General features: G+C 45.4%; 1 protein-coding gene across 1 annotated transcript in view; it reads left to right on the forward strand.

Moving 5' to 3' along the window:
* The window catches only part of cngb1a (cyclic nucleotide gated channel subunit beta 1a), a gene marked incomplete at both ends in the record, with an annotated part of 38,254 nt that continues 11,100 nt past the window's right edge, over positions 1-27,154 (forward strand). Inside the window, 20 exons of the mRNA XM_079230457.1 lie at positions 1-132; positions 2,783-2,822; positions 2,908-2,956; positions 5,388-5,487; positions 6,645-6,727; positions 7,857-7,963; positions 9,114-9,249; positions 9,840-9,900; positions 9,990-10,017; positions 11,697-11,809; positions 12,191-12,291; positions 12,421-12,558; positions 13,494-13,535; positions 16,690-16,867; positions 17,146-17,173; positions 17,655-17,813; positions 18,634-18,778; positions 19,470-19,571; positions 19,656-19,804; positions 26,284-26,529. Coding sequence (XP_079086583.1) covers positions 1-132; positions 2,783-2,822; positions 2,908-2,956; positions 5,388-5,487; positions 6,645-6,727; positions 7,857-7,963; positions 9,114-9,249; positions 9,840-9,900; positions 9,990-10,017; positions 11,697-11,809; positions 12,191-12,291; positions 12,421-12,558; positions 13,494-13,535; positions 16,690-16,867; positions 17,146-17,173; positions 17,655-17,813; positions 18,634-18,778; positions 19,470-19,571; positions 19,656-19,804; positions 26,284-26,529 — 2,137 coding nt within the window. The remainder of the gene's footprint in view (positions 133-2,782; positions 2,823-2,907; positions 2,957-5,387; positions 5,488-6,644; positions 6,728-7,856; positions 7,964-9,113; positions 9,250-9,839; positions 9,901-9,989; positions 10,018-11,696; positions 11,810-12,190; positions 12,292-12,420; positions 12,559-13,493; positions 13,536-16,689; positions 16,868-17,145; positions 17,174-17,654; positions 17,814-18,633; positions 18,779-19,469; positions 19,572-19,655; positions 19,805-26,283; positions 26,530-27,154) is intronic.

The following is a 27,154-nucleotide window of genomic DNA, read 5'->3' on the forward strand; positions in this document are numbered from 1 at the left end:
ATGTTGAGCTGGGTGGTCAAGGTGGTTCCTCAGCCGCCTTCAACACCTGAAGAGCAGAAAGAGCTGAAACCAACCTCTGCCCCGGCCCCTGCTTCAGCCCCGCCCATTTCCACGACCACGCCACCTGTCGCTGTAAGTTAATTCAGTACTTTCTTCTTATTCTACTTCTCCCTCAAACTTTGGACCGTAACTCATCGCGCGGCGTTGCCAGCACATGCGTCAAACTACATCAAAACGTGCGGGTTGCATCAGGAATCGTGTGCATGACTTTTTTTTTAAAGATTCGACCGGCCGCTTTCCCAAAAAATGAGAACAAATTCGAGAAATTGTCCCATTCACTGGAATGGGGTTTCGCCGTGAAGAGAGCAAAAAAATAGTGACTTGCCATACTTTAAGGTAGAGAAAAGATTTAAAGTTTAAAACGTTGCCAAAAGTCTGGAGTTTATTTTTCCCAATTGGGTAATATTTGATAGCTAGCACAGTTTTCTTGTAATCATTTTCAAGTTTAGGAAAATCATCGGAACATTTCAGAGTTTATAATGGGTGTGTATGGCAAGTGGAGAGCCAACTGCCAGAGTGAAAGGGAGCAACAGAAACTTGTAAGAAAACAAAAGATATTTTGCCGTTAGCCCCACAATTTTTACTCTTCAGACATCATTTTTACATCAAAACGTAGGAAATATTGTGCTTGTGGTACACATGGGCCGTGGAATCCAACAAACGTATACGGGTTTTTTTGGACTCCATGTTAAATCTGACCACAATTTTCTTAAGTCTTAAGACGCTCAACATTTTACTCTACAAATATAACAAGCATATCAACATTTTGCTCTACAAGCATAACAAGCATATCAACATTTTACTCTACAAACATAACAAGCATATCAACATTTTAACTCTACAAACATAACAAGCATATCAACATTTTACTCTACAAGCATAACAAGCATATCAACATTTTACTCTACAAGCATAACAAGCATATCAACATTTTACTCTACAAACATAACAAGCATATCAACATTTTAACTCTACAAACATAACAAGCATATCAACATTTTACTCTACAAGCATAACAAGCATATCAACATTTTACTCTACAAACATAACAAGCATATCAACATTTTAACTCTACAAACATAACAAGCATATCAACATTTTACTCTACAAACATAACAAGCATATCAACATTTTAACTCTACAAACATAACAAGCATATCAACCCGTTCGACTGAATCTCCACTCGCACTATTAAGATCTCGTCTGCCCAATCACCATGGTAACCAGTGACCTGTGTCTATGAAGCAATAGCTGCTCTCAAGTCCATCACAAATACAGAAATTACTCCTCAATAACCTCAATAACACATCTCACTACTGGTAATGGCGGCGTATATATATATATGTATATATATATATATATATATATATATATATATATATATATATATATATATATATATATAAAAATTGTGGAAATTCAGAAATATGATTTTAAAATATATAAGCTGGGTATGTAATGTGTTTTATACTCAAGCCGTTTTTTCGAAAAAAAACTGCGAACAAATTCTTACCAAACTAAACCTGGGATATCTCCTCAACCACAAGGGCTATTTGAATAATTTAAAAATTGTATAATATACAGAAAACACTTGTGAGACTAGTTAAGAGGTTCATATAGCAGTATATGTGTTACTGGTTTATTGGTTGATGATAGAACACAGGAGGGGGGGGAATAAAGAAAAAATAAAAAGACTTCAAGGATGAATTTCCGCTTTTAAATGATGCATATATGAAAGCTTTTGTTTTCTACTATAAAATAGCACAATATGTTTACCGTCTCTCTTCAAAATTTGACTTGGATTAAGTGAAGTAAAATATTTGTATTTGTGTGATATTGCCATTTTCTCATGTAACACCCTATTTATTTCACTTTATATCACTAATGGTGTTCAATACATTCACATAGTGGTAATATACACTCAATCAAGCAAAATTATACTTTTGTGCCCTCAAATCATCATAAAATATCGGCAGATGAACTTTTCTTTTTCATTCATCTGGCCCTAACTCTGCCATTCTGAGGCAGATTTCAGTCTAAACCCCTCTTTTGAATGGTGCGAGCCTATGGGATCCGTCTACAGCCATCCCAATGAGACTGAAAGCCCTTTAGTATCACATGTTGTGACCCGGAGTATTAGATCTGCTGAGACTGGAAATGCCCTCACTTTCTTGCTGTACTTTGAACAAGAGCGCAATCCGGAAGTACAAAATAGGCCATTTGGAATATAATTTCATTGAAAAGTAATTCATATTTCAGTTTTTTTGCTGGATGCAATGTGGTCGATAATTTGCGGATGCTTTGCCTGACAAGATATTTGGAGGTTTTGACGGATTCTTTAGGTCGTAAGCTTTACAGGAAGTTGTGCTAATCACGTGTAGCGCCATAACAAATTATATTTTCCATAACTTGGGGAGCTCGCTCGGGTCACTTTCGAGTCCTCTTCAGTAATACTAATGTTTTTTGTTAATATTTATGGTTGAATTGTGTTATGCTCGTGTAAGCCCAGGCTGTGATGTATTTTGCTATGTGGGATCAATAGGTCTTTTATTGATTCATGGAACATATTAACATATGAACACATGAACCAGACCTCTTGAAGTAGAGTTCAACCCCCCAAGGGGGAGATAGCAGCGCTATGGGTTTCAAACAAATAAATAATAAATGAAGTATGATTTTATTTGTATCCTTGTAAGATGATATGATTTTATGTTTCCCACAGGAAAAGAAAGTTAAATTTCAAGATGAGTGCAAAATTGAGGGTAAGACATGAACGCAGTGAAGGTGATGTCGTTCAGTTTGTTTTGTTCTCTAGAAACCAAAACATCATCAATGTTTTATTCACAGCTCCGAAAGCCAAATCCAGTCTAGAGGCCCAGGACGCCGGGGAGAACGGGTGAGTTACTGACACCCACCATGACACACAGTAACCAACGCTAAGGTTTAACTTATCAATATGTAGCATACTGTATATATACCAACCATACATGTATATGTATATACACATACATGCAAACCAGAGCTGATAACTCTCTCGTCTTGACACTTCATCAAACATTCATAAAAACAGATTTCCAGCTGGTCTATTAACTTTTCCTTTGAGAAGCTTTGAGGTGGTCTCAGTTATTTATTCTCCTTCAAACTGTCGAGCAATTTATTTATTTATTATCAATTTGAACATTTTATAACTTCAATGTGGACACCTTGATTTGAGCCCAGTCTTTTGAATAAAAAGACTTTTACTTAAATTCATTCATTTCAATCCATTTGGTTTCAGTTCCAAACTAACAGTGAGTTGAAAGGTCAAAACTCTTCCTTCCTCAGTCCAGCACCTGGTTCTCCAGCTTCACCTGGTTCTCCAGGTGTGCTGACGTGGATCAGCGGGGCCCTGTCTCAACCAACCGCCTCCCCAAAGCTGAGCTCCACCGCGGTGAGCATCAGACACTGACCTGGGATCAGATGTTACAACATCAGACACTGACCAGATGTTACAACATCAGACACTGACCTGGGATCAGATGTTACAACATCAGACACTGACCAGATGTTACAACATCAGACACTGACCTGGGATCAGATGTTACAACATCAGACACTGACCAGATGTTACAACATCAGACACTGACCTGGGATCAGATGTTACAACATCAGACACTGACCAGATGTTACAACATCAGACACTGATCAGATGTTACAACATCAGACACTGATCAGATGTTACAACATCAGACACTTACCTGGGATCAGATGTTACAACATCAGACACTGATCAGATGTTACAACATCAGACACTGATCAGATGTTACAACATCAGACACTGATCAGATGTTACAACATCAGACACTGATCAGATGTTGCACATCAGACACTGACCTGGGATCAGATGTTACAACATCAGACACTGATCAGATGTTACACATCAGACACTGACCTGGCATCAGATGTTACACATCAGACACTGACCTGGCATCAGATGTTACACATCAGACACTGACCTGGCATCAGATGTTACAACATCAGACACTGACCTGGCATCAGATGTTACTCACTTGTATGTTCTTAATGCTTTCTTCTTCATTCATCACCTCTGTCCACAGGAGGAAAACACAACCCCTAGGTAAATACTGTGTGTGTGTGTGTGTGTGTGTGTGTGTGTGTGTGTGTGTGTGTGTGTGTGTGTGTATGTGTGTGTGTGTGTGTGTGTGTGTGTGTGTGTGTGTGTGTGTGTATGTGTGTGTGTTATTGAGATGATATATGAGACCTGACTTGGACTTGTCTTTGACTTCTTTTGTTAACTTGAGTCTCGTCTTGGACTTTTACATAATGTCTTGGATTTGCTTTATAAAATATTTTAAATCTGGATTGTTTTGTTAAAACTCAAGTTTTGACTCAATGGTTTAATAAGACTTGAGTCTTGTTTAGATAAAATATGAGACCTGACTTGGATGTTGGATGCAAAGCAATGGATGCAACAAACTAAAATCCATTGCAAAGCAGATGCTTTGAAAATATCTGCTTCTTGATGTAGACTTCCTTTAAAAATACATTTTTCTTTACTTTGATTTGTTTTGATGAATCCTGATTCTGCTTCAAAGGACTCTTGACTTTACCTGGACTTGTTTCAAAGAGTTGAGACTTGTTGGTGAGACGCTGGACTAGAAGTCCTTGGTGTTGGGACCCATTGGGTGTTGGGGTTGTGAAGTCTCAGTCCAGACAACATGTCTGCCTCCTACCTCAAGTCTTCAATAAGACGCTGATGGTCACTCTGTCTGACTTTGTGTTCTGATGTTCCCTCCGTGTCTCTCTTGTCCTGGACGACAGGAAACCTGAGGAAGGGTGAGTAATCATGGAAACATAGTGAGCTGCTTATGAACCCATCAGTAGACAGACTGCCACATAGTGAGCTGCTTAAGAACCCATCAGTAGACAGACTGCCACATAGTGAGCTGCTGCATATATTAAGAGGCAGAATGCCAAATAGTGAGCGTCTTTACAAACATATTGACAAATAGTGAGTTGCTTTAAAACCCTGTCAGCAGGCTAAATGCCAAATAGTGAGCTGCTTAATAAACAATCCTTAGAGCATAGCTTGACTTTAGCTTTCACCTTCATTAATTTCACCGTCATTAATATTCTGTTCAGTCATAACCAGAAATAAAGACACAGAGCTGATTCTCACTGAAAGCCATCAGCTGCTTCTGTCCATCACATGACCCTCATCATCACATGACCCTCATCATGTTTGTTCCTCGTCTGGTCTCCGTCTGGATGCTCTCATCCTCTGCTGCTCAGAACATCAACGCTGGTTTCTGTTGTCTCGCCCACAGCAAAGGGATGATGGCTTGGCTCTCTGAGGGTCTGGAGAAGGTTGTCCCTCAGCCAGATGTGAGCAAGAAGGAGACTCCAGCAGTGCAGCCACTCACTGAGGTACATGAGATACGTGAACATGAAGAGATATGAATATACTTCATTAGTGAGGTACATGAGGTACGTGAACATGAAGAGATATGAATATACTTCATTAGTGAGGTACATGAGGTACGTGAACATGACGAGATATGAATATACTTTATTAGTGAGGTACATGAGGTACGTGAACATGACGAGATATGAATATACTTTATTAGTGAGGTACATGAGGTACGTGAACATGACGAGATATGAATATACTTTATTAGTGAGCAGCAGCACACTGAGCACCGCTGATCATGTGACCTTTGTCTGTGAGTAGTGCAACATGAATAAACTTAGTAGAAACTTTGTTTCTCTTCAGGTGCAAACAGCAGCTTCAACAGGTGAGAGCCAATCAGAACGTTCCTCCAGCTGAGACGTGATCATGACAGAACCAATGAGAACGTTCCTCCAGCTGAGACGTGATCATGACAGAACCAATGAGAACGTTCCTCCAGCTGAGACGTGATCATGACATAGAACCAATGAGAGCGTTCCTCCAGTTGAGACGTGATCATGACATAGAACCAATGAGAACGTTCCTTCAACTGAGACGTGATCATGACATAGAACCAATCAGAACGTTCCTCCAGCTGAGACGTGATCATGACATAGAACCAATGAGAACGTTCCTCCAGCTGAGACGTGATCATGACATAGAACCAATCAGAACGTTCCTCCAGCTGAGACGTGATCATGACATAGAACCAATGAGAACGTTCCTCCAGTTGAGACGTGATCATGACATAGAACCAATGAGAACGTTCCTCCAGTTGAGACGTGATCATGACATAGAACCAATGAGAACGTTCCTTCAACTGAGACATGATCATGACATAGAACCAATCAGAACGTTCCTCCAGCTGAGACGTGATCATGACATAGAACCAATGAGAACGTTCCTCCAGCTGAGACGTGATCATGACATAGAACCAATCAGAACGTTCCTCCAGCTGAGACGTGATCATGACATAGAACCAATGAGAACGTTCCTCCAGCTGAGACGTGATCATGACATAGAACCAATGAGAACGTTCCTCCAGCTGAGACGTGATCATGACATAGAACCAATCAGAACGTTCCTCCAGCTGAGACGTGATCATGACATAGAACCAATGAGAACGTTCCTCCAGTTGAGACGTGATCATGACATAGAATTTCTTTCAGCTGCAGAGCTGCAGGGCCCCGTGGAGGAGGACAAGCCACTGCCACCCAGGTGTGTGTGTGTGTGTGTGTGTGTGTGTGTATGTGTGTGTGTGTCACACACAGTCAAAGTGGAACGGACGGTATGATTATTGATCATTATCAGTATTATGGATAAGAAGTACAGAAGTGGAATATTTCAATCCGCTGTTAGTTCGGAGGTGAAGAGCGTGTTATAACCAACTTTATTAAAAGGTCATTTGCATACACGTTCCTATTCATTATAACACGTGTTATAACCAACTAGAAACCTGTGGTCGTTTACAGGTTTCTAGTGGTTATAACACGTGTCATAACCAATAGAAACCTGTGGTCGTTTACAGGTTTCTAGTGGTTATAACACGTGTCATAACCAATAGAAACCTGTGGTCGTTTACAGGTTTCTAGTGGTTATAACACGTGTCATAACCAATAGAAACCTGTGGTCGTTTACAGGTTTCTAGTGGTTATAACACGTGTCATAACCAATAGAAACCTGTGGTCGTTTACAGGTTTCTAGTGGTTATAACACGTGTCATAACCAATAGAAACCTGTGGTCGTTTGCAGGTTTCTAGTGGTCATGACACGTGTCATAACCACCAGAAACCTGTGGTCGTTTACAGATCCATGAAGCATGGAGCTGGTTTGAATTAAACTCTGTTGTAAACAGCGGATTCTTAGAGAAGTCTTTTAGACCTCATGGGACACAAAGTGCCATCAGGGACTCCATGTTTCAGAAAGACTTCTGATATCACGTCACATTGATTTCATTTAAATGTACTGAGACTGGATGTCCATTGTCCTCCTTCCAAGAAGGAAGGGTGTTGAACAGGAAACAGCAGGTAAACAACATCAGCTCAACAACAGATGAAATCAAATCTAAACCATTTGGAAAGCAATCAAGTGTTTTTAGAAACAGCTGACCGTGTCTCAACCTCACAGGAAACCTCCTATAGCATCATATACTGCCCTGCCATTACATATGCAGTTTATTTAGAGGTAGACACACTGCTGGAAAGTACATATATACTCCAGACAGGAGAAGTGGATTTGAGAAGACTGTTTCTACAGCCTGGAATCTGTCACATTATTGTTTTGGTGGCCTCAATAAGTGAGTTGTTGGTTGTAATGTATTTGTGATCTTTGAACATGTGACTGGCAGGATGATGGACTGGATTAAACACGGTTTAGAGAAGGTGGTTCCTCAGCCGGAGATTCCTGTTGGCTCAAAGACAGAAGTCAACGAGAAGCCTGAAGCTTCAACGAAAGGTCGACTTCAGATCATCATAACATGTGTTTCCCTCAGAGAACAAATGCTGCCACCTGACACTGTTTCTGTCAACAGGAGAGGCGCCGGCACAGAAACCTGCTCCGGCACCGAAACCTGCTCCGGCACCAAAACCTGCTCCGGCACCAAAACCTGCTCCTGCACCAAAACCTGCTCCTGACACTGCAAAGTTAGTATATCTTTGTCAGTGGATTGATGAACATTATGATAACCAGAGGGAGATACTAAAAGACAGAGTTCGAGAAGCAGAGCAAGAGTGTAAGGAGTCAGTGTGGACACATCTCAGGCCGTGGCAGCATTTAAAGGGTTAGGTTGAGACTTTGTGTTTTTCTTTCCATCCACCAAATAATAAAATGCAAGTCAGAAACCTAATTATTTTGGATACTCAACTCAATTTTGATAATCACATTACCATCATCACCAATACAGCGTTGTATCACCTTCAAAATATCCATTATCATTCATCATCCTTTCATCAATCCAATTATTTACCCATTTACCCATTCATCCATCATCCATCATCCATCATCCACTATCTTCCTCTTACCCGAGGTCGGGTCATGGCGGCAGCATGTTATATTCCAGACGCCCCTCTCCCCACCAACTTGTTCCAGCTCATCTGAGTTGAACCCCTTTACCTGGACCCCTGAGACCTGAAGGATCAGTGTCTCTACTCTGAGCTCCTCTGCCGGTCGCTGAGGCTGAACCCAGACTCTCTACGAAGGACGCTCCTTTCAGCTGCTTGTGTCCTCGATCTCTTTGTCACTCCATACAACTCACAACCGTAGATGAGGGTCTGAACCTAGATGGACTAGTGAATCTAGAGCTCTGCCTTCCGTCTTAGCTCCCACGACGGTCCGGTACGACGTCATCCTCACTGCTGGCGCCTGTCCATCTCATTGCACCCTCACTGGGGAACAAGACCCACGGATACTTCAAATACACTTTCCCAGGGTGGCTGAGCAAAGTGATGATGCTTTTTCTAACACACACAATCTCCCCAGTCCGGGTCTGCAGACCTCCTCCTTTGCTCAACACAGCACTGCTGAGCAAAGCCTCTTTCCCTTTGTGTCTTAATAGTCTCCCTGAACTCCTCCCACACCCGTTTTTTTTTTTTGCTTTGGCAACCAGCTGAAGTCCTTCTGGCCAACCGGTACCAGGGCGGTCCTGCAGCCTCCCAGGTCTGGCTTCCCTCCCAGGTCTGGCTCCCCGGTTCCCCTTTACCTGTGCGAGGTGCAACAGCTCTTTTCTGGTCGATTCATATAGGGTCAGTGGGTTTCTCTTCACTCCTCCCTGGAGACCACTTTGCCCTCGACCACACAACTCCCAGGGTGACTGGGGCAAATGCCCCTCCCCCACGTTATGGTGGCGATTCATTGGAGGGGTATTGAGCACATTCACTGAAACTGACTCTTTGCTTTTTTCAAGTGTGACTTCCAACAAGCCAGTAGCTCCAGCGCCTTCAAAATGCAGCAGCAGGGTTCTGATACAGACAGGGACATATTGCTCTCCTGAAATCAGTACAATACAGAATCACCTGTAAAATGGTAATCTAACTATTAGTTAAACAACATTAGAACTAAAAGCTTAACTGAGGTTCTTCCACTGGAAAACTGAAAAAAATAGATTTGCGTAAAGCAGACCGTATATCAAATGGCTGGTTGACATGAATACTTTGGGAGAAACATAGAAACTCTCACAGAATCAGATTAATTGTTTGTTTATATTTTACCCTCAGTTACCAACATAATGCAGATGGGAATCTAACGTAACGCTGTGTACAAAGTGTGAAAGTGTTGGATGATGTAAGTGTAGGTTGATGTGTTTGGACTCTGATGTGCTCTGGTGTGTTGGCAGTATGATGGGATGGATCGTCAGCGAGTTTGGCCGCATGTTGCCTCAGCCGGTACAGAAGCAGGTGAGTGGCTGCAGTCAGATTCATCTCATACGTATGAATTCCCGTTAGGACAGCAGACTGATCACCAACTATGTGTTCTCCTCATGCAGGACAGAGGCGGTGAGGAGGTGCAGAGCAGTGAGTACCACCTGTTCTATTGTCATTAACACAGGAACCACAATTGGCATCACGCGGCTCTGATTTATGGCTATTTTACAGACTAAGATGTTGCAGACGCAGCTTTACGAGGAAGTCTGGACAGGAACATGTTTAAAAAGGCAGAGGAACTGATTGGAGGAGCGTCATTATTAGAAAGCAACACTCTGAATGGCCAAACAGATGATTGCTGTCAATCAAACACGACTGGAATGAATGTCCAGTGTTGAATCTTATTTAGACCACATTTAGAATGAAACTTGTCTCAGCTTGACATCACTGTGACATCACTGGTGGCTGTGGCCCAGGTGTGCATGACTCTCTACCTGCAGGTGCACAAACACATGATGGAGTGATTGATTGGTAGATTGATTGGTTGGCGTCAGTGACGAGGCGGACTCTAACCGCGCTGCTCTTCTCCTTCTGTTTCAGGGGGTAAGGCGGCGAGAGCCCCTTGAGATAAGAGGAGAAGGAAGAGTGGTTCACACTGACACTAACACTGACTGAAGGACTGACACACAGCAGAGGGACTCAGTCCTGCAGCGATAGAACACTTTCAGTCTTTTGAACTAACAAATGAACTTCTCTTCACCAAACATTACTGAGGAAACTAGAGGGATGAAATCTACATTATTTGATTCTACACATATTTGAACATGTGTATATCTGGAAGATGATCGTATGATAAATTGGTTTTCTCCAGTATTCTCTGTGGTTTTGCTCAAGATGAACATCCAGATATCTCAATCTAAATGTCTGTATCTCACAGAATGGCTGATGACGTACCAGCAAGTCTTAACGGTCCGGTCCAACACTAGTAGCTACAGGACAGACTGCTCTGAAGCAGTGATCCTTCTCCTGGCGGAGCTTTCCGCACTCACAACAGCTGTTAGGGAGAGATCTGGATCAGACTGACAGTAGTTGCTGTTTAAAAGGCTTTTGCTGATGATATATCGGCAGCTGATTCTTAATATCGCAACTCACAAAAGCATTTTGCTGTATGTTTATAAAAAATAAAGAAATTGGAGGCAACATTGGTGCATTTATGAGTGTTTTTGTTGCGTTGATTTGTAAACCTGAAACCTGTGCAGGGAATAGGAATCAATCCATCAATCAATCCATCAATCCATCAATCCATCAATCAATCAATCCATCAATCAACCCATCAATCCCTCAATCAATCAAACAATCAAACAATCAATCCATCAATCAATCAATCCATCAAACAATCCATCCATCAATCCATCAATCAATCCATCAATCAAACAATCAATCCATCAATCAATCCATCCATCCATCCATCAATCAATCAATCAAGCCATCAAACAATCCATCAATCCATCAATCAATCCATCAATCCATCAATCAAACAATCAATCAAACAATCAATCAATCAATCAATCAAACAAACAATTGTAAGCAATGCAAACATATAATGTCAACTTCCACAGTGTTAGCTTTGCAGATTGCATCAGATTTTCATCTGTGTTTGTTATATGGATTTTTACTAATGCTCATAAGATTCAAAAGAGATAAATTCATGAATACTTTAATCAAAAGATATTGAATCAGATTCTCATTTACCCGAGAAAATAGACAAAAATAGATCAATACATACATAGACAATGCTCAGCCCTGCTCTTCTGCCATGTGGCATTCAGTAAACATCGTACAGAAGAAGACGGACCTGGTGCTGGAGGACGTGGGACAGGACGAGGACAAAGAGGCCAAGCAGAAGGAGCTTAGCGATGAGTCACAGAAGAAAGAGGATCTGGTGAGACCCGGAACATTCTGAGCATTCTACTCTGAGCATGTCTTCACATGAAACATCTTAGTTAGGTTTAGGCAACAACACATCTAAGTTTGGTTCAGGGAAATAAGTTGTTTGGGTTCAAATATTGACATGCAGTTACTGAAGACAGTGGTAATTCAGAGAGTACGACAGATAACCATTACTATCGGGATGAGTAACATGGTACTTTAGAGAGTACGACAGATAACCATTACTATCGGGATGAGTAGCATGGTACTTTAGAGGGCACAGGGATAAGTGCCATGGTACTTTAGAGGTTTGAGGATTGGTACTACGGTGCCATGTAGGTAGCATGACAGATGTTTCCATGTAAAGAGAATCTCTCTTTGCGGTTGGTTGCAGACAGGTGATGCAGAGGTGACCAAAGTGGATGAATGCAGTCCAGCGATGGACAACATCAGGAAGGAGGCTGGAGAGGAGGTTCTGGCTCACATGGGGGACAGGTTACTGACCTCCTTGTTATTGTGGGATGGGACACTAGCAGGCCTGTGTCTTCCTTTGGTTCAGACTCCACATGTAAGTGTCATTGCCTTGAATGTTGATGAGTATCTAAGCTCGTCCCTGTTGTGCAGACTGCAGCAGGACCGTCTGGAGGCGGCCCGCATCGCAGAGGAGATGGCGAGAAAGGCAGCGGAGGAGGCGGTCCGACAGCTGGAGGAGGAGCATTCAGCTAAGATTGTCATCGAAACGCTGCCAGAGTCCAACGAGCAGTAAGTCACTTTAGCACACAGAGCCCGTACACATATGTGCACATCCTTTCCAGTCAAGGCCTATGACCTGTCAGCTCTACAGGAACTAATAAGACAGACCCTGATTTTGAGCTCGTATTTTCTTCAGTTAATGCCAGAAACAGCTCTAGTATCTCACTACGATAGTGTTCTCCTTCTGGACCCCACAGGCCTCTTTTTAGAATGTGCTCACATTTATGTGTTCATGTGTTCATATGTTCCTGAATCAATTACGGACATATTGATGTCACATAGCAAATTAAACAGCACAGCCTGAGTTTACAAGATCATATAAGCCAATTGTACAAACACAATTCAACCATTAAACATTAATATAACCATATAAATGACTCAAGATGACTAAAAAAATGACTCGAGACTCAAATTCCCAAGTTTTGGAAATGCAATTAGCGCACCTTTTCTTTTTTTTTATCGTTGGGCAAAATTCTTTCCAGCGATTAACAGAAATATTACTATAGCTATTTTCAGCTTCGGGGTAAACCTTGTGAATTCTCCCAAGGGGCGTTCAAGTTACAGCCAGAAAGTTAGGTAATTTTGATTCTCAGCAGATCTAATAATACGGGTCACAAAATGTGGTACTTGGCTCATTTTGAGTGGCTAAAAGGGCTCTCAGTCTCATTTGGATGGCTATATATATATATATGTATGTATATATATATGTATATATATATATATATATATATCTTAACTAGTCTCACAAGTATTTTCTGTATATTATACCATTTACATTATTCAAATAGCTCTTGTGGTTGAGGAGATAATCTGGATTTTGTATGGGTATGCAAACCATTCACAATTTTTGAGAAAACACGGCTGGGTTGAAAGAAGTTAGAACACTAGATAGCTCTAATAGCACACACAGAGACAAACACAATCTCTCTGTTTGTTCTCAACAGACTGCCCAACATTCTTGAGGAGGAAAATGAGGACGATCCAGAGTAAGTCCCTTTTCATGGAGCACAGCGCCCCCTACTGCTCCCGCACTTACTGCTGCTTTGTTAAATGCTCATCGCAACCGCTACTGCAGCTTCTGTGTTGACTGGAATTGACTTTGGCTCGCTGATCGTGATGCTTGTGGTGCAACAGCTTACTAACACACTTCATGATGTGTTTTACTCTCATTTGGCATCCGCCTTCATCCCTGTACCGGATCAAAAAAGGATTAAACTGGCATCCATCTTCTCCTCTGATCACGAGGTGTTGATGCTTAGTGGGTTTGGGGTTGTATTGCTTTCATGTTCTCGTTGATCTTCGAGACAGGGTTTCCTTCAGTATTACAGGGACTCACAATACCTAAAAGGGCCCCATCTCCAAGGTGTTTCATGTTCCATAATGTATTTAGAATGATGTCCCATAATATGTACAAGTGAGTTTCAGTCTGGACTTGATTGGGAGAGCCTCTCCCCTTCTCCACAACTGAAGTTCAAGCATAGTTCTCAGTCTACAGTAGTTTTTGAGGCCGACCTGTAAAATATGACGGAATTACAAAGTGACCAATTGTGAAATCAAAGACGCTCGCTGTTCCACTGACTGAACTTCATTCTGCACTTTCTGTGCTTTGAGCTTCCTCTGCTGCAAAGTTAGAGTTGAGCCTCCAAGCGCTCTGTTTTACAGAAGCTCTGGCCTTGAGCTCTGCTGCTCTTAGCCGGACTCGGATACTGCCCCCCTTTAGCAGCTGCTTCCTGACGCAATGCGCTGAACTGTCTAAACTGTATGACGGGGACTCTCCATCTTGTTTGTCCCTTACTGCACACCGTTCAGGTTGCAGAACCTGCAGGAGGAGAGTGAAAACAGCACTGTGGAAAATAAAGTAACAGCGGAAAATATCAAGACCGCTGTTGAGGGCGAGAAAAAGCCCATTCAGTAAGCTCAGACATAAATATAATGAGGCTCCAAGACTTACATATATCTAGATGCTCCAATACTTCTCATGATTTGAATCTGATTGTTCAGCAGACCTTCACTAAGACATGTATTTAATAGAATTATATTATGTGATCCTCTTGTGGCAGTCTGTAAGAAAATATATTGTTATATTTTGGTTTAGGTTGCACACTTCATGTGTATTAGCTTGCACTTAGAGCTTGTACTTTGGTATGATCAGATCTACTAAGCTTTTTACTTCTTACGGCTTTTGGAAGCATGCTGAAGTCCTGCCCTGTTCCAGGCCAGTATCTAATATATATATATATATATATATATATATATATATATATATATATATATATATATATATATATATATATATATATCAGTTTCTAATGTAGGGTGTCTGTCAAAATGACCTACTGCATTCCTTGGCTGCATATGGAGAATCTGTCCATGAAAATCCCAAAGGGTCTTTCTAACTCGTAGAATAGACTTTCCTGACATGGCAGTGCAGACCTTTCATTCCCCTTTTAAAAGGGTACTTACCTACCATTGGTGCACTAGCCCACAGGATGTCAACCAAGGCACACTCCCAAATTGTGGAGCCTTTAGTATTTCAGGTCAGACCCCATCTCCTCCTTGGCACCTTGCTACTGCTGAACTTCTTGTCTACCTCAGTGACGTCTGCCAAAGAGGTGGGCAAGGTGGTATAACTATGCCTCATCCTCCAGAGTGTGGACACAGAGTTATGCCTGAAGGTGGCGTTGTGGTTTTCTCAGTCAATCTATGTTCTAACCTCCACCTGTGGTTATGAGCTCCGGGCAGTGACAGAAATCAAGGATTGAAAAGACTGGAATAGTTGAAGTGGTCCATGCATGATCAGAATGCTTCTGGGAGGTGTCTCCGGTATGTCAGGGCAGACCTAAAACACAGGTAATGTGGCTGCAATGGGGATGGTCGCGGCCGGGGAGGAAACCCGTGCTAGCTTGTTTAACCGGGGGCCGGTAAGTGTCAAGAAATGGATTGCAGGACTTTCGTTTGTCGTTTTTTAAACACTGAAACACATTTCTGTGTTCTCTAGTCGGTGTTCTAAGCTGAATGTTCTGGCCCAAAACAGCCTAAGATCGGCAGGTCTGGTCGCTGTACCCTGACACTTATCGGAGCTAATGGAAGGTGTGGTTGTAACTGTGTTTGTCCATTCATCTTGGCTTAGCTTTCTTACCTCAAGGTTAGCAAGGAACGAAGGCAGGACTTTGGTTCTAAATAGTTTCTTTATGCCCAAACAGTCTGCTGCATGTGTGTTTCTTGCTTTTCCTTTTTCCACACTGTCTCATGGTTAAATCTATTTTGTGTTGTTCTTTGCCAACTTTTCCCGTATGAATCAGGGCAGACCTCAAAAGGTACGTTGCAATTTAGTAAAAGAGCTGACTCACCAGACTGCATTATGTTTGTATGTTTGGGTCAATCCTGAGGTTGAACAGATAAACAATAAGTCCTAAAAGGGGTGAAGCTGCAGATGCAGCTGATCAATCTTTGGAGGTTCATCACCATGAGCAACCTTTGAGCAACCATTGTCACACAGTTTTTAAATTATTATTTGATACACTGCAGTTCAACATATGTTGATTAAAGCCTTGGTTATAGTACCCTCACATATCAGACATCCTTCTCAGGTCACTGTTCATGGATTAAAATCCATATTCATGAATCGGTTCGACTTTGGTAATCGTCTGATCTGGCAGGTCAGCATTTTCTGTGACGACTGTTTGATCGCAGGAAAAAAAACGGACTCAGGATCACAAGACCAGGAACAGGATATGGGTATAACTTATCAGACAGGACGAGACGGGACCATGTTCACTCATCTGATGAAATGTATTGACCTCTACGTGGAGGGGCATGAAACGCTTCATTCATGGTTAAAGATGATGTACGATGTTGGTATAGTCTTTACCACTCGTCGTTGTCATCAGACCCTCAGTGTTTCTTGAGTCATTGTTTAGCACTTCACGGTAACTGAAGAGACAGATGAGGCCAGATCAAGAAAAACAGGTTCATCTCAGGACTAGAGCTGAACATCACAGATGTACATGAAGACAAACATAGATGTATATCGGCTTTAATGGTCTCATTTTGCACATCACATTACTGTATGTGAAACCATCGTAGCAGTTACACATGTTGCACCAAGGTTTTCCAGGGTTAGTCTGCTCTTCAGGGTCACTCGTGGCATTTGCCCTTCTTCTCCAGGAGCCTGATGGACGTCTGTGCGGCTGACGCCACTCTTTCCTCAACACAAGTGGAGCCAGCGTCGGAGAAGAGAGACCTGGAGAGTCCGGACTCCCAAACCATCACCCAACAACCAGGGTCACAAGCGCCAATACCCACCACCACAGATCAGGTGACTACGTTGTTGTTAATTCTCAACATCATCAGCTTCATCATCTTCTTCATCTTCTTCGTTCGATGGACTTTATGTTCTCCAACAAAACGTCGTCAAATGAACAAACTTCTGCTCATGAAGACGTTTGATAAAAGTAAAATAATTAAACGTGATGCTTCAGAAAATAACAGTTTACTTTTTAATTTTGACAAATATAAATATAGACAAAGTGTGAATTATGTTTTATTCATTAGAGATGCAGAGATGTTAAACAAGTGTTTCTCTTCTTCTCTCAGGCCAATGCAGCAGAAGGAGAATGTGGAGGTGAGAGCACAACACAACAATATAGATATATATACATTTTACACAAATGTAAAGTGACAACTGCAGGTTTCATTTCTACTTCCTGTTATCAGTCGTGCAATGATATTATCAATATTAGCTTCAAATATGAACGTATTGCACATTTCTGTATTTAACTGAAAGGAGTTGCAGTCAAGCTTCATGAAGGATTATTTTCACATCAATTTTATAGAGCTGAAGGTATCAAATAACAGAACAGCAACATCATTAATCAGCTTTATAACTAATACACAACACAGGTGAGGGTCAACTACTACAATGAGAATAGTTCATTAAAGTGTAATAAAGAGATGTATTGCTATAACAATAGAATGAGCTCACTGAGACGAGAGCTTGATGCAGTTCTGCTCCATGGCTCAGCTCCCTGGTCTCCTGATGTCCTCTGATGCTTCCTCCAGGAGCGCTCAGCTGTCCTCTGCTCTTTGACTGTTTCTCCGTCCAGTTCCCGACGCTTGTTCTCCGATAAAGAGCTTTCTGCTTCACTTTCCGCGCGCTGCTGAGTGTCTGGAAAGCTGCAGGACGCTGATGCTCCACCTCGTCCCGGCCAGACTGAGCCCGCTGCCGGAGCTCGCCCAGCTGACCCAGGAGGCCCGACAGTGCTGCACGAGCATCGTCAGCCGCTTCACGCGCCTTCAGCATCCTTAGCCCCGCCCTCCTCCAGCAGAGCCCTAGAGAACCTTTAGCCACCTGTAGACCCAGACCTTTAAAGTGCCAAACAAGCTTCAATCGAACCATCCCACATCCTCGTCCACCTCTCTCCCATCATGCACTGCTTCGCAGCACTGCTTCAGCGCCAGCCACCAGCTGACCTCACACCAGGTGATCTAACAGGAAGTGGATGTTTGTGCTCTGCTCGGCTCTCTTGCTGTTCACTCCCCTTTGCTTGGCGACATCACTAGAAACAGCTTCACAGATGCTGGTTTAGGTCTCTCAAGTTAACAAAAACACCCTCTCGCTGTAAAACTCGCTTTTAAAATGTTGTTTTTATTCTCGGGAAAATGACAACGTTTCCCAGAATGCCAATGGCAATGAGTCATCACAGGAAAGTCTGAGTCACACCCATGTTTGGTACTGTCTGGTGATGTCATCATGTCCCCGATCTCATGGTGCGTTCAGGTCTGGATGGAGAGTTGGTCATGTGAGGGTTAAAGATACCGCATCATGTTCTCATGTCTGGATGTTGACGTGGAAACTGGTTATTTCAAAAACTGGAATATGACAATTATTTTCATAACTGATCGTTAAAATAAACACAAGCTCATACATTGTAGATCATTTGAATTATTTGGAGATCATTTGGAAACGATTAGAAAGATTTGATAGAAATAATATATATTATATTATAAATTGTATTTCTAATATATGTATGTATATATATAATGATGTCAGTCATTCAACAGGTGTTCTGCTCTGTGCTGGAGCTGTGGGCGGAGCTCCGGAGCTGAGGGTGGAGGATGTGGATCAGGATCTGGATCTGGATGTGGGGCAAGGAAAAGGCCTGAACATCCCTAAAATTATCACAACCCCAGAGTTCAGAACTCTTAGTGCCCCACTGTCGAAGCTCAGGTAACAGCTCTTCATGAGCAGAGCTGCTGATCGGCCTGACAGGGCGCTAGAGATAATGTTATTAGAGATGAGTCCTGTTGGCCGTTGACTAGAGATTGAGACATAAACTAAAAAGAGAATACAACTTTAACACATGAAGCATAGACTTCTATATAGCCAGATGACCCGCCCCCTGATGGTCAGGAGAGAGAATACAGCTTTAACACATGAAGCATATACTTCTATACAACCAGAGGAGTCGCCCCTTGGTGGTCAGGAGAGAGAATGTAGCTTTAACACATGAAGCATAGACGTCTATACAACCAGAGGAGGCGCCCCCTGGTGGCCAGGAGAGAGAATGCAGCTTTAACACATGAAGCATAGACTTCTATACAATCAGAGGAGTCGCCTCCTGGTGGTCAGGAGAGAGAATGTAGCTTTAACACATGAAGCATAGACTTCTATACAATCAGAGAAGTCGCCCCCTGGTGGTCAGTAGAGAGAGGGTTCGTGTAAGAGTTAGGGTTGGAGAGCGAATGCAGCTTCAAGACAGCTTTACTTTTTAGAACAGCAGAATGTCTTCTGTAAAATTCACGTTTCCTTGTTCGACCTTCAGTTAAAAGCAAACGGAAAGCTCTTTTCATGCCTCCTGTTCTTTTCATACTTGTGTCCATGTTGTTGTCTCCATGTCCTCCTGCCGTGTCCCTCTCAGTGCTGCAGGTGATCTGTCTGCTGATGAGGATGATGATGAACTGTCCACAACTGGTCTGAAGACCTGGTCCAGTCAGGGAGACCTGCTGACTGCAGACGATGAGTGAGAGAAACCACACAGACGTACTTTGTCCTCAACCTCCGTCCTCTCTGTCCCTCATGCTGACGTCCTGCTGTCGTCCCACAGGACGCGTCCTCTGTCAGCAGCCAGCGTCGGCAGCGTGGTCATCCAGGACCGGCTGAGCCAGCTGGTCCGGCTCTTCAAAGGCCGGACAGAGCGGCAAAAAGACCGGATGGTGGACCCGGACGAGTCTGAGGAGGAAAGTCCTTCAGCCTGTAAGGGTCTTGTTTTTTCTTTGTCTTCATGTCGTTGAGTCTTTGTGTCGTTGAGTCTTTGTCTTCATGTCGTTGTGTCTTCGTCTTTGTGTCGTTGTGTCTTTGTCTTCATGTTGTTGTGTCTTTGTCTTCATGTCGTTGTGTCTTTGTCTTCATGTCGTTGAGTCTTTGTCTTCATGTCGTTGTGTCTTTGTCTTCATGTTGTTGTGTCTTTGTCTTCATGTTGTTGTGTCTTTGTCTTCATGTCATTGTGTCTTCATGTCGTTGTGTCTTTGTGTCGTTGTGTCTTTGTCTTCATGTCGTTGTGTCTTCATGTCGTTGTGTCTTTGTCTTCATGTAGTTGTGTCTTTGTCTTCATGTCGTTGTGTCTTTGTCTTCATGTCGTTGTGTCTTTGTCTTCATATCGTTGTGTCTTTGTCTTCATGTCGTTGAGTCTTTGTCTTCATGTCGTTGAGTCTTTGTCTTCATGTCGTTGATCCTTTGTCTTCATGTCTGTGGTGGCAGGGGCGTGGTTAGCGTAGCTGGAGAGGGGGGAGGGGAGAAGCGACTCAGGGAACAGGTGTCGGGATGAGACCTAAGTGGCCTCAGCTGGAGCAGGTTGTGGGTCTTGCCTACATAAGCCATGAGAGGCACAGTCTGCGTGAGAGGCATGTGACAATAAAACAGTTACCTACGCAATCCCACGTGTGCTGTCTCATTGGTGCTGGGGGGGGAACCCGAGGAAGTAGCAGGATCGTGTTACAGTGGCGCCCAACGTGGGGCCCCTTGAAAGAGCACAATGATGGACAGCGAGCAATACCCAGATCTGCCGGCCCAGCCGATGACTATGCTGGGGCAGATGCTGGGGAGGATCGCAGCTATGCAGCAGGACCAGGCAGAGGCAAGTCGGAGGCTCATGGAGGCGCTCCTGGCCCAGACAGAGAGGCAGGCTCACGCCCTCGAGCAGCTGGCCGCCCGGGCAGCTGCAGCCCCGCGAACCTCTCCACCTTGGCAGAGGTGACACTGCATCAGATGACGGCGGCGGACGACGGACAGTCTTTTTTAGAGACCTTCGAGGCGACGGCGGAGGCGTGCGGCTGGCCAGCGGCAGAGTGGGCGGTCCGGCTCCAGCCTCTCCTCACCGGGGCGGCGCAGACAGCGGCCATGGGGCTGCCATCGACAGCCCGGGTCAATTACGCGGATGTACGTAAAGCCGTCATCGATCGGCTGGGGCGGACCCCGGAGGACCACCGGCGGAGGTTCCGCGAGGCCACGCTGGAGCGCGTGGGCCGCCCGTTTACGTACGCGCAACAACTGAGGGACACCGCTACCAGATGGCTACAGCCCGGGAACCCGGAAGGGGCGCAGGGGGTGGTGGCAAAGATCGTTCTGGAGCAGTTCGTGGGGGGGCTGCCGGCCGAAACATCGGCATGGGTTCGCTGCCACCGCCCTGCTTCGCTGGAGACCGCCGTCACCCTGGCGGAAGACCACCTGGCGGTTCATCCCAGCGGTCAGCGGGACAGCGATCGCCCACCGGCGTCAGCCGGGCCGACTCCCGCCCCGCGGAGGAGAACACCGCAGGCCGTAACGACCCCACGGTCGGCCACCCCGCCCCGGTCTTCCGGTTCCTTAACCCCAGCAAACACCGGCACCCTTCCCAACCCACAGGGGGTCCCTCAAACGCCAGGGCAGGTATGTTGGAGGTGCGGGCAGCCCGGACACTTCCGGAGGGAGTGTCCGCTGATGGAAGTGGGCCAGGTGATTCGGGTTGCCGGCTCTCCAACACCCTCCCCAGGTCCGGGAGCGACGTACCGCGTTCCGGTAAGAATCCAGGGGGGTACACATCAGGCAATGGTGGATTCTGGCTGTTCGCAGTCTATGATCCATCAGAGCCTGGTTCGACCAGGGGCATTGGTGGAGGCATTGTGGGTGAAGATTAGGTGTGTGCATGGGGACGTTCACGAGTATCCCATAGTATCAGTCGAGATCAGACACGGGGGTAAAAAGCATAGTATAAAGGTTGCGGTTAGCTCCCGCCTTACGCACCCTCTAATCTTGGGAACCGATTGGCCGGGGTTTAACAAATTAATGGGGCAGGCAGCGGGGGTGCGGTCACGGCAGACAGGGTCATGCGATATATGTGCTGTGCTCAGTGGTGACGCGAGGTTGTCCGACACTGCAGACGGGGAGGAGGAGGGGGAACCGGCGGAGCCTCCCTTGGAGATTCCACCGGTTCCCGAGTTCCGCTCCATGGAAGATTTTCCACTCGAGCAGTCTCGTGATGATACTCTGCGCTCGGCCTGGGACCAAGTGATGCGAGTTGATGGTCAGCTGGTGCGCCCTGACGCAGCGCAGACATATCCGCATTTTTCATTGATTAGGGACAGGCTGTACAGAGTGAGTCGTGACACTCAGACCGGGCAGGAAAACACCCAGTTGCTGGTGCCGAAAAGCCGCCGGGAAATGATTTTCCAGGCGGCTCATTATAACCCGATGGCTGGTCACATGGGATACGAAAAGACACTAGACCGGATAATGACCCGATTTTATTGGCCGGGCATCCGGGCGGATGTGCGCCGTTGGTGTGCGTCCTGCCCGGAATGTCAATTGGTAAATCAACCGGCCATTCCGAGGGCGCCTTTGCACCCTCTGCCATTAATGGAGGTGCCGTTCGAGCGAATAGCCATGGACCTCATCGGGCCATTTCACCGGAGCACACGCGGATATCGCTTTGTGTTAGTCCTGGTGGATTACGCAACACGATATCCGGAGGCAGTGCCGTTGCGCAACATTTCTGCAAAAAGTGTTGCGCAGGCGCTGTTTCAGGTCATCTCCCGAGTCGGGATCCCGAAAGAGATTCTGACTGACCAGGGCACCTCGTTCATGTCACGTACACTGAGAGAACTTTATGGGTTGCTGGGCGTTAAATCTATTCGGACCAGTGTTTACCACCCACAGACCGACGGTCTGGTGGAGCGTCTGAATAAGACTTTGAAGTCCATGATCCGTAAATTTATTAGTGACGATGAACGTAATTGGGATAAATGGCTTGATTCTCTGTTGTTTGTAGTGCGGGAGGTTCCTCAGGCCTCCACGGGATTTTCTCCCTTTGAACTGCTGTTCGGCAGGACCCCACGGGGGGTGCTCGACCTGATTAAGGAAAACTGGGAGGAAGGTCCGAGCACCAGTAAGAATGAAATTCAATACGTCCTGGACCTGCGAGCAAAACTCCACACATTGGGTCAGATGTCACGTGAGAATTTGCTCCAGGCCCAGGAGCGTCAAAAACGGCTGTACGACAGAGGAGCCAGGCTGAGACAATTCACACCGGGAGAAAAGGTACTTGTATTGCTTCCTACGTCCAGCTCTAAACTCCTCGCCAAGTGGCAAGGGCCCTTTGTGGTCACACGGAGAGTGGGGGAGGTTGACTATGAGGTGGTGCGTTCTGACAGGGGCGGAGCTACACAGATCTACCACCTCAACCTCCTAAAAGCATGGAGAGAGGCGGAGTCTGTCTCTCTGGTGTCTGCGGTTTCTGAGAGAGAGGAGCTGGGGCCTGAGGTCCCAAAATCCACCAATCCGGCCTCGCTCCTTTGTGAAGACCATCTTTCCGGGACGCAGAGAACAGACAATGCCCAGTTGCAAGATCAGTTTGCTGACGTGTTCTCTCTTCTGCCAGGATGCACAAACCTCATCTCGCACCAGATTGAGACTCCTCCGGGCGTGACGGTGCGGTTACGACCATACAGGTTACCTGAACACAAACGAAAAGTGGTTCAGAGGGAATTGGCTGCCATGCTGGAGATGGGGGTAATAGAAGAGTCCAACAGTGCCTGGTCTAGCCCCATTGTTCTTGTGGTCAAGAAGGATGGGTCTATACGGTTCTGCGTGGACTATCGCAGGGTGAATGATGTGTCACGTTTTGATGCGTACCCAATGCCCCGGGTCGACGAGCTCCTGGACCGACTGGGCACTGCGCGTTTCTTTACGACACTGGATTTGACCAAGGGCTACTGGCAGATTCCTCTGTCGCCAGAGTCCAAGGGAAAAACGGCTTTCTCCACTCCGTTTGGTTTATACCAATTCACCACGCTTCCCTTCGGGTTGTTCGGTGCCCCGGCCACCTTTCAGCGCCTCATGGACCGGGTGCTGCGTCCGCACGCTGCATATGCGGCCGCCTACTTGGATGATGTGATCATCCACGGCACCACCTGGGCGGAGCATGTGCAGCGGGTGGGCGCGGTGCTGGAGTCCCTGAGGCAGGCCGGGCTCCCCGCCAACCCGGGGAAGTGTGCAGTTGGACGGAGGGAGGTACGGTATCTGGGGTACCACCTGGGCGGCGGGCATGTGCGCCATCAGGTGGACAAGAACGCTGCAATCGCGGCCTGCCCGCGGCCCAACACTAAAAAAGAGGTGAGGCAGTTTCTGGGGCTGGCGGGTTATTACAGGCGCTTCATCCCGAACTTCGCAGACCTGACCAGCCCCTTGACTGACCTGACCCGGAAAGGTGCCTCAGATCCGGTCCAGTGGACGGAGCGGCGCCAGTTGGCGTTTGAGGAGGTAAAACAGGCTCTCTGTGGGGAGCCGCTCCTTCACACACCTAACTTCTCTCTTCCCTTTACTCTGCAGACTGATGCGTCGAACAGAGGGCTGGGGGCCGTTTTGTCCCAGCAGGTAGAGGGGGTTGACCGCCCGGTCCTCTACATCAGCCGGAAGCTATCCGAGAGGGAGGCCAGGTACAGCACGGTAGAGAAGGAGTGCCTGGCCATCCGGTGGGCGGTCGACTCCCTGCGCTACTACCTCCTGGGGCGCTCTTTCACCCTCTGGTCGGACCACGCCCCACTCCAGTGGCTACACCGCATGAAAGATACCAACGCCCGGATTACTCGGTGGTATCTGGCTTTACAGCCTTATAATTTCAAGGTGATCCATAGGCCGGGGACGCAGATGGTTGTGGCTGACTTCCTCTCCCGCTCTCACGGGGGGGAGGGGGAGTAGGTTAGGCCGGATGAGGCCCCGGCCTAAGACGGGCGGTGGAGGTATGTGGTGGCAGGGGCGTGGTTAGCGTAGCTGGAGAGGGGGGAGGGGAGAAGCGACTCAGGGAACAGGTGTCGGGATGAGACCTAAGTGGCCTCAGCTGGAGCAGGTTGTGGGTCTTGCCTACATAAGCCATGAGAGGCACAGTCTGCGTGAGAGGCATGTGACAATAAAACAGTTACCTACGCAATCCCACGTGTGCTGTCTCATTGGTGCTGGGGGGGGGAACCCGAGGAAGTAGCAGGATCGTGTTACAATGTCGTTGTGTCTTTGTGTCGTTGTGTCTTTGTCTTCATGTTGTTGTGTCTTTGTCTTCATGTCGTTGTGTCTTTGTCTTCATGTTGTTGTGTCTTTGTCTTCATGTCGTTGTGTCTTTGTCTTCATGTCATTGTGTCTTCATGTCGTTGTGTCTTTGTGTCGTTGTGTCTTTGTCTTCATGTCATTGTGTCTTCATGTCGTTGTGTCTTTGTCTTCATATCGTTGTGTCTTCATGTCGTTGTGTCTTCATGTCGTTGTGTCTTTGTCTTCATGTCGTTGTGTCTTTGTCTTCATGTCGTTGTGTCTTTGTCTTCATGTCGTTGTGTCTTCATGTCGTTGTGTCTTTGTGTCGTTGTGTCTTTGTCTTCATGTCGTCGTGTCTTCATGTCGTCGTGTCTTTGTCTTCATGTCGTTGTGTCTTTGTCTTCATGTCGTTGTGTCTTTGTCTTCATGTTGTTGTGTCTTTGTCTTCATGTCGTTGTGTCTTTGTCTTCATGTTGTTTTGTCTTTGTCTTCATGTCGTTGTGTCTTTGTCTTCATGTCGTTGTGTCTTTGTCTTCATGTCATTGTGTCTTCATGTCGTTGTGTCTTTGTGTCGTTGTGTCTTTGTCTTCATGTCGTCGTGTCTTTGTCTTCATGTTGTTGTGTCTTTGTCTTCGTGTCGTTGTGTCTTTGTCTTCATGTCGTTGTGTCTTTGTCTTCATGTCGTTGTGTCTTTGTCTTCATGTTGTTGTGTCTTTGTCTTCGTGTCGTTGTGTCTTTGTCTTCATGTCGTTGTGTCTTTGTGTCGTTGTGTCTTTGTGTCGTTGTGTCTTTGTGTCGTTGTGTCTTTGTCTTCATGTCGTTGTGTCTTTGTGTCGTTGTGTCTTTGTCTTCATGTCGTTGTGTCTTTGTCTTCATGTTGTTGTGTCTTTGTCTTCATGTTGTTGTGTCTTTGTCTTCATGTCGTTGTGTCTTCATGCGGTTGTGTCTTTGTCTTCATGTCGTTGTGTCTTCATGTCGTTGTGTCTTTGTGTCGTCGTGTCTTTGTGTTGTTGTGTCTTTGTCTTCATGTCGTTGTGTCTTTGTCTTCATGTCGTTGTGTCTTTGTCTTCATGTCGTTGTGTCTTTGTCTTCATGTTGTTGTGTCTTTGTCTTCATGTCGTTGTGTCTTTGTCTCCGTGTTGTTGTGTCTTTAAACATTCTCATATTAATTATTTCTGCAGCACCGAGCAAAGCTCATCCTCCTCCTCCCCCAGAAGAGAAGAAGGATGATGTCCCTCCAGCAGCAGAAGAGGAAGAGGAAAAGGATGAGGAAGAGAAAGAGAAGGCATTTGTGCTCCCCTTTGAACTTTTGGGACGTCCAGTTGCAATTCCCAAACTTCCCAAACTTCCCAAACTGCCCCCGATGCCATCCTGGGTCCGAGTCCTGATGGAGTACCGCTTCCCCTCCAGCATCGACCCGTTCACCGGTGAGCGGCAGCTATTCTATTGCTGTTCTCTGGTGCTTTACACTGTATGTATTTCTATCTCTTCTTGTGTCTCTTCTTACGTTTGTCCGTCCAGTTGTCCTCACGTCCACAGAGGTCTGTTAGGACAACTGGTCCTTGTAGTTCACTTGTGACAAAGCCTTCTTGATCTCTGGACGAATGAATATTGAAGGATAGTTTTGTTATATATGACAAATTAATCACTGGATAATAAACAAATATGATTGAGAGATTTATGAAGATTCTAATTATGTGAAAACCAGCAGTTTGACAGCGCTGGAAGGAGTACTGCAGTAAAAGTACTGATACCACAGTGTAGAAATACAAGTACAGAGTTTCCTCTGTAGGGCTCAGCCTTAGAGATAGAGTAAAGAGATGAGTTTCTTCTGTAGGACTCAGCCTTAGAGATAGAGTAAGCAGATGAGTTTCCTCTGCAGGGCTCAGTCTTAGAGATAAAGGAGATGAGTTTCCTCTGTAGGACTCAGCCTTAGAGATATAGTAAGGAGATGAGTTTCCTTTGTAGGACTCAGTCTTTGAGATAGGGTAAGGAGCTCAGACATCAGGAGGAGCTTGGAGTCGGGCCGCTGCTCCTTTGTGTTAAAGGAGT

The sequence above is a fragment of the Taurulus bubalis genome (genome assembly GCF_910589615.1).
Source record: "Taurulus bubalis genome assembly, chromosome: 15".
NCBI classification, from domain to species: Eukaryota; Metazoa; Chordata; class Actinopteri; order Perciformes; family Cottidae; genus Taurulus; species Taurulus bubalis.